The sequence below is a fragment of the Myripristis murdjan genome, chromosome 1 (assembly GCF_902150065.1).
Source record: "Myripristis murdjan chromosome 1, fMyrMur1.1, whole genome shotgun sequence".
In the NCBI taxonomy this organism is placed as follows: domain Eukaryota; kingdom Metazoa; phylum Chordata; class Actinopteri; order Holocentriformes; family Holocentridae; genus Myripristis; species Myripristis murdjan.
In genome coordinates, this window is record NC_043980.1 from 19,352,882 (window position 1) to 19,361,052 (window position 8,171).

Consider the following 8,171-nt stretch of genomic DNA (forward strand, 5'->3'; position numbering starts at 1 on the left):
CAGCAAAAGATCAAAGATTAACCATCTAAATGTGCAAAAAGGGAAGCAATGCGGTGTCAAGGTCTCCAAGGCTGAAATAATGAACAAAAACAACCCACACTAACAAGGGAATAAAGCTTAACTAAATTACAGAAGCAAACAGAAGGACAACCCTGAGCTCCCTGTTTGACACAAACAGGAGGGAGCAAAAGAAAAGGCAGAGGACCCTGACAAAGCTTCCTTAAATGTTACACTAAAGCTGCTTTGGCAAATGCACTACTAAAATTTGTCAGCAAAGGAATAGAGTGAACACCAAACAAAGCTGTAGTAGGTACTACCAAATACAAAACAGAATCGCCAAAGCCCAGCAGACAGCTCAGTGGCCATGTTCATGGTGGGGCTGATACACTGACTGACCAGCAATGAGTTTCAAGTGTGGCCAATCCAGGTCCTCACACAGAGCGGTGTGGCAGGGCTGGCACACGCACGCACGCACGCACGCACGCACACACACACACACACACACACACACACACACACACACACACACACACACACACACACACACACACATTTAAAGACACTTGTAAGCTTCAGTATTACATTAAACCTTAGGAAATGTGAGCTGTCACTTGTAGAGAGCCTGGATGCTTTGAACTACTCAGCATTCCAGTAAAATCCTAATAGCAGTATACTATGAATTTGTTAATATTTCTATGCATGTTAATATATGTATATCTACAGTATAACTACAAATTTTTTTTATTATTACTGTTAGTATTACTGCTATTTTTAAAAACAGCATTTGCACCCATATTGCTTTTTTCTCTGAGGACGAAAAAAATAACAATATTGACGACACTGCACAGATTGCTGTATTTGCACACTTCCTGGTAAGGAACCAATATAAGCGCCAGACGAGGGACACGTGACGACACCCTGACGTGCAACGTGCCAGACCTGAGGGTAAGTTGAAAACAAGACTCTCCAAATCGATGCATTCGTTTACAGCCGAGAAATTGGATTTTTTGCCGGCCATTTGAAGAAAAGAGTCTTGCATGTAAGCCTCATTACATACCTGTATGCAATTTTTGTCTTCCGCTGTGTAGAGCTCGTAATACCACGTGTAAAAGGCGCACAGTAGAAGTCCCGGTAAAGTGAACTTCGTAACCAACTTCTCAACAATGACTTGTAGCCTACTTAACTACACTGGCCCAAGTTCAATGTTGTGTATAATTACGAAGTGGGTCTTGCAGTGACCTCAAGGAACAGAGGTGAAGACAGCACCGTTTACACACTTATGCAAAAACCCCAGTTATAAATACATAGCACTATTATTACCGATGTTTGCATGATTTGCATGCCTTTGGAGCAACAAGATTGTGTCCTTGCATTATATAATGTATGTTACAGGATACATAATGTATGCTTTCTGTATGTATTTTCTGCACAGCCGCCAAAGAGCTGTACTGAGGAAATGGCCTGCTAACCAGAGCTGTTCTGTGATTGTAGAGTTTAATAATTAAACAGCAGCTATTCCTGTTACATGGTGATTTGTTGGTTTTCTAAAATGTAACAGTGTGGTATCTTTTTGTGTCATTTTGCAACATTTTAAATAATAAATGATGTTTGCGGTTGTGTTTTTGCACCAGAGATCATGATTTGATTTGATTTTTATTGATTGGTGGTAATAATCGCCCACTCAGCACCCGTGGCACTCCTGTCCCGGCGTGGAAGCGGTTATGCTGCTGGGAGGGTTGGTGGGTTCTTGCCCACCGTGAGGGTTAAGATGGTGGGCTGTCCCTGTAACAGTGATTTGGGGCTCCAATAAACTGTTGTGTTTATTTTGTTTGGTCACAGCAGGTGTGAGAGGTGCACCATGGGCCGGCTGGACGGGAAAGTGATTGTGCTGTCAGCAGCAGCGCAGGGGATTGGACGAGCTGCAGCACTGGTAATACGCCTTAACACACGCCTTAATACACTGTTTTGTTTCATACCAACTCACCATGGAAATTGTCCATTTAAGGGCTTACGGTGTACACACTCATACAGAGTCAAACCGCATATGTGCTATGTAGTTCCACCAGATTTTTGTTTACACCAACAGCAGGGTTATGGTGATGCTAACTAACATCCCACAGTCTTGTTTTGTGCTGAAAAGATCAGTGAAGTTTCAAAGTGTATGGAAGTGTAGCACTGCAGCAAGAAGTGTTATCCAAACAGCACCTGTTTTCTTTTCACAAGAAACATACACAACATCCATATTGTCACCTGTTTAAGTCTGTGTTTTTATCTCATGTTAACACAGGGTGAGATAAGAAAAAGCTGAATGGGCTATGAAAAATCGAGATGTCTACTGGTACAAGTCTAATGGACATTCTAAGAGCACAGCCACAACTTCACAGCAAAAAAAAAAAAAAAAAAAAAATGGATTGTATCTTCCAAATATATTTTAGACTGTCTGAAAAGAGATGGTTGTTTATGTTCACAATTTGCCGTTAATCTGTATGCAGCTAAATAATTCAGAACTCGTGAATTGTGAGATGCAAGGACAGGTTCCTGTAGTGCAGCCAAGCACGTACAGATCATCATGTTCAATTCCATTTCCTTTCAGTGATGCGAAGGCCCATGTCATTTTTAGGGGAATGTGTTTTGCGTAGGGTGAGGGAATGAGATACATAAGCTGTCCATTAATGGTGTTGTATGCAAGGTCATGTCTATGATCTGGAGAGTCTACTGAAGAGGTTGCACTTATCTCCTTTGAAATGGTTTATTATGACTTTACTGATTCAGTCATTCCATCAGTCATCTGTTGTCCTGAAATAGGTGACTCAGATAATAATAAATAATGGTAATGTGGGGGATTTGGATAGGAAAGTGACATTCTGTGTCTATAGACACCAAGTGATGGGATCTTCTTATTAATGTTATGACCTAAATTACTGCCTGTAGCATTCCATATGTTTATAGGAGCTAACCTACCTTTCCTTAGTACACTTCACTAACACCAGGCTCTGGTGGCTTCTGTATTCAAGATGTATGAAGTAAAACAACCTCAATATATTTTAGAATTCAAAGCGAATTGTTTGAATGATAGGACCGCTAATTTTCTATCAGTCAGTATTAGGCTGCATATTTCTGAGTAATTTGTAAACATTGTGTAACCATCTGACTTTAATTTTCAACCACAGGCATTTGCTAAAGAGGGAGCTCAAGTCATTGCAACGGATATCAATGGGGAAAAGCTGAAGGAATTGGACGGTGTTCCAGGTACAGCTCCTTTCTGTTGGTCTGCAGCTGCCATCTGCTGGAGAAGCAGAGTGATGCAGCCGGGATGGATCACTGACTGTACAGTGGTTGCTTTAACAAGTTTAATAAGTTTCTTGAATTATTTTTTATAGTGCATATTGACATCGTAGATCAGATTTCTCAGTATTGTTTTATATGAGGTTCTATTTGTTTGGCAACTATTTATTTTTCAAGTTTTTGCATGTTTTTGCATGCTTTTCACATAGCAGTAATGGTTGAAAACCAATGACCTTCTTTTTAAATGCAGTTTTAAACGGCTGCTTCCGTTCTGCTGATTCAGATCCATTACATGCTCACTGATTTGAGGTACGCACTTTAAACTAATTATATACTCTAGCCAATGACCGCTAGACCGGCCATGAGGCAGTGCCGTCTCTAAATACAAGGTAGCCTGAATATTTTTATTAGATAGAAACTGCTGAAAAAAACTGTAGCCCTCCTCCTAATATATATGCTACATATATATGCCTCCTATGTTCAAACATTTCCCTAGAGGCATTTATCGCCCTTATTTCTTAATGTGAAAATACATGACATTTTCCTCTTTTAACACTTCACCTTTTCTCAGAAGTCTCTCCAATTATTATTCTATTTTCATTCCCATGTGCATTAATTTGCCTCACTTAACAGTCTCATCTAGTTAGTTAGTTAGACTGTTTTGTCCTCAGGGGTGAATTGTTTCTCACAGCACTGTACATCTACTCTCCTTTTCCCACCCTAGGGTTCAGCTGTCTTCTCAAACCATCTGAACTGCAGTGAAAGACAAATGAAAATGTAATACTTACTTAAGTAGACAGATAAAAAAAAAACATGTTTCTGGGTATTTTAGAAAAAAAGATGCTATGATTGCTATGATCCAACACATATTTGAATATGATAGAGAGGGGGAAAAATCATCAGTTTTCAATTTGGGGTGATTTGATTTATACCATGGTATTATATCTTGATCTTTACTTTCCTACTGAAAATGTTACCTGGATGACAGATTCATCTGACAAAAATGCGCTCACAATTTAAAATGCGCTGACTTTGTGGCCAATCTGTAATTAGTTGTGGGCGTGGGGCCAGACGGTTGCTTATCCGAATCCTCAGAAAGTCTCTGAAAATGTGACCAGGGAAAGTCGATGAACAATGCTGTTCCTTCAGCAACAACTTCTGCTGAAGCAATTAATCCCTAATCGCTCCAGTGGAACTACTCAGTAGACAACAATAAAGACTGGTTTATTGGTGTAAATGTCTGTGTAACTGTGTGAATGTGAAGCAGTGTGTTGCCAGAAAAGAGAAAGCATGCTCACTCAGCTTTCCAAAAATAGTGAACATTAACCTGCTGAATGATTTTTGAGGACCTACTTTTTGCTCAAAGCTACAGATTTTTGACTTTTGGTTAAAGTAAAAAAAACAATTTATCTGTCAGATCCAAAACTAATCTCTCATGAAATGTAGCCTAATACAAATGATGACTTGTTAACTTGTCAAAAGTTCCATCAAAATGGACTTGTCGGCTTCAACACCCAGAGCTATTTTTTTCTTTTTCATGTACAGGGATCAGGACCAAGGTGGTGGATGTGACAAAGAAGGACCAAGTGGAAGCCTTGGCCAATGACCATGACCACGTAGACGTGCTGTTCAATGTTGCAGGGTATAGTTTCCACCCATTCCCTCTAATATTAGCTATTAATTTACCAAAAGAATAATGTTAATTTACTATACAGTGCAGTTTGTGATCAAGGTGTAATAGCTTGGCATGAAATCATTCTTCCTTTTATACAGCCAACATACCAACCCTGCATTAAGCATGTTTATCCATCTCCCGCTTAACTAAATTTCCAGAATCCCTACACCTCGGGACTTATCCTCCACTTGACCTTTTGTCGCCAATCACCTTAAGAGGTCTCTAAATTGACGCCTTCACGGCTCACAGTAACATATGGAGGGACACGCTTATTTTCTTTGAACAGCATTGATTTATGGTTCAGTAATTTATACCTCATACACATCGGTTCATTTTTGTTTGGATATTGATTTTCAGATGAAGTATTTTTCCTCATGGGTCCAGCTGGCAGCTCAAATGACAATGATCATATGTAATATTGTCATAGTGCTCATGATGATATAGCTTCAGCTGTTTCCAAAGATGTTAGCAATTTATAAATACAAGTGACCTCTGCTCTCAGGTTTGTGCACCATGGCTCCATCTTGGAGTGTGAAGAGGCTGACTGGGATTTCACCATGAACGTAAACGTCCGGAGCATGTACCTCATGAGCAAGGCTTTTCTGCCGAAGGTGACCTTTGCCTCTTCTACCATATGTTTACCGTGTTTATCCTGCTGAAGAGAGAATAAAATGGGTTCAGTGTAAATTGAGTGACATATGCTTTAATTTTGTTCTGTTGCTTTGTCTCTTGGGATTAGCTGTATTACTCTGAGCCTGTGACATGATGGGCAGTAACTACCCAACCACTAATCCAGCTTTGGCCGCAAACTGACCAAACTATCTCAAAGAAGAATTTTATCTTTGATCGTAGAACATTCTTTCAGTTCTTTATTGTAGAAAAAAAAATAAAGATTAAACATTGCTTTTTAATAACCATCCTCAGCTTGCCATCTTTTATCTGTCTATATGTCACCTTACTCCCTTTTTCCCCTTTTTCTAGATGTTGGCCAAGAAATCAGGAAACATCATAAACATGGCATCTGTTGCATCAAGCATAAAAGGTAAACTTACCAAAGATGTCAAAATAGAGAGTACCATAGATTCTTGTATAATAAATTGTAATTGGTATAAAGGGACATAAAGTAGTTGAGGTATGCCAGTGTTCATTGTAATCCTCTTATGTCAGATAATGGCTTTGTACGCGCGCACTTGTGTGTGTGTGTGTGCGTGCGTGCGCGCGCGCGTATATGTGTGAATGTGTGCTTACCTGTTGCAGGCGTTGTGAACCGGTGTGTCTACAGTACCTCCAAGGCTGCAGTTATCGGGCTCACCAAATCTATAGCTGCTGATTTCATTGAGCAAGGCATTCGCTGTAACTGTGTTTGTCCTGGTACGTATCCTTGCTTGGAAAACCCTGTGACTACAACAGTCAGTGGTCCCTTCCAGTCTTCCACAGTTATTCTTTAAGGTCAATATAGAGATACGAGGATGAACCAAAGAATAATAGAGGCCTCTTGTCTAAACAACTCTAGATACTCAGGGTTGTTTTTGAGGAATAAGTTTTGGTTGTGCAGCATGTGTTAACTCAACCCTGACCTAATCAAAATCCACCATTCAGTCTAAGACCATGCCTTCTAGCTGGTTGAGGTTCAGGACACACTGCCAGGGCTGCATTATTATGGATGTCCCGCATGTGTGTTTTCTCAGGGACTGTTGATACTCCATCACTGAGGGGCAGGATCCAGGCCCAGCCTGACCCTGAACAGGTACTACAGGCTCAGGCCCTGCTTTATGTGGCCATTTTTTAAATCATATTTTGTAATTATCAAGTCATTTGACATTTGCATCTTATCTTGGTTTCCACAAAAAGATAAAGTCAGTGCTGGGTGTCGAGGATTGCAATTGTTACAACTGTAACTTGTCTCTACAGGCTTATAAAGATTTTATGGCACGACAGAAAACTGGCAGAATGTGCACAGCAGAGGAAGTGGCTCACCTCTGTGTTTACCTGGCCTCAGATGAGGTAAGTGCTGCCGAGATAGCAAAAAAATGTCTCAGGTATGTTGACACCAAACGTAACAATCAATCAAACCCATGTAAACTTCTCATATTAAATAAAATACTAGAAATCTCAAGTGTTGAGTCTCAAAGTATGCAGTAATTCTTCCAGAGGTCTGACAGTGTGTGTTTCATGGCTCCTCCATAGTCAGCCTATGTGACTGGAACAGAGCACATCATCGATGGAGGATGGAGACTCTGAGCAACCTACAGCAAACACTGGCAAACACTCATTAGCACTAATACACAAATAAACATTTTAAGCCATCTTTTTTTGATTGTTCATGTTTACTTACTGTATCATTTATGAGTAGCATCTCTAAATTTTAACTCAAATTTAGATGGACTTGGAAAAATGTCTGTGTGCTGCCGACATATTACTGCCTCCATCTTGTCAGATAAGAAACTGTTGTCGCAGAGGAAATTGGTCTTGTACACATCAGCGCTACGTTATACATCAGACTGAGCCAACAGACAACAAACTTTAGTATAATAATCGAGATACATCACAGCCAAGATAATGATGCTGCCAAGAAATATATCACTTGTGCATTATTTTTCAAAGAAATCTGTGTGGATTGCAATGGGAGTGATTATTAATGAAACAGTTCTGTTAACACTGATTAAAGAAAGTTTCCACAAGATCTCTGAAGTGATGTGACTTTCCTGTGCTGTTAGTGGCCAGATCTCACTGGGGAAACCCACTTCTCCAGGGAGTCTGGGGTCAGCATGCTCTTTCTGATATTTGTGTTTTTTCTTCATTGTTTTTTTTCATCATTGTTTAATTTTCCCAGGGGATTTAAAGATAAAAACAAGCCTCCAAGTGCTCTGTGTCCTCAACATAGCATGATCCTGATAACACATAAACACCTCCAGCGGTGACTGCTGAGGATGAGGGCACTGACCTTATTTTAGAAATGGTGAGGCATATAAGGCGCTGTGGTCTGCTGCTTCTTCCCCTCACCTCAGTTTACCATGTTGCATGACATCTGGCACCTTGAGGACTGAAGGTGTTTTTAGGTGTTCAAGTAATTTTACTGCTACAGCCAGATGTGCAATACTGTTTTCATTTTTTTTTTTTAACCTCAAGCGAATTAAGCTGTATTTACAAATACTGTCATTACTTGGCAGGTATTGTGATAATTTGACCTCATTAACCCCAAATTGAGCTT

General features: G+C 40.0%; 1 protein-coding gene across 6 annotated transcripts; it reads left to right on the plus strand.

Moving 5' to 3' along the window:
• The first annotated feature begins 897 nt into the window (after positions 1 to 897).
• Positions 898 to 7,643, plus strand: bdh2 (3-hydroxybutyrate dehydrogenase, type 2). Of its 6 annotated transcripts, none has more exons than XM_030059788.1 (11): positions 923 to 945; positions 1,089 to 1,253; positions 1,840 to 1,930; positions 3,171 to 3,249; positions 4,831 to 4,927; positions 5,463 to 5,571; positions 5,942 to 6,002; positions 6,218 to 6,331; positions 6,649 to 6,707; positions 6,872 to 6,964; positions 7,148 to 7,643. In XM_030059788.1, exons 3-11 carry the CDS (start codon positions 1,859 to 1,861, stop codon positions 7,199 to 7,201), a joined length of 738 nt encoding a protein of 245 aa, XP_029915648.1. In that variant the 5' UTR covers positions 923 to 945; positions 1,089 to 1,253; positions 1,840 to 1,858; the 3' UTR covers positions 7,202 to 7,643. The 6 variants fall into 6 exon arrangements, with proteins under 6 accessions (XP_029915639.1, XP_029915666.1, XP_029915648.1 ...); XM_030059796.1 differs by having other exon boundaries at positions 1,843 to 1,930; XM_030059779.1 differs by lacking the exon at positions 1,089 to 1,253 and having other exon boundaries at positions 898 to 945.
• The last annotated feature ends 528 nt before the right edge of the window (positions 7,644 to 8,171 follow it).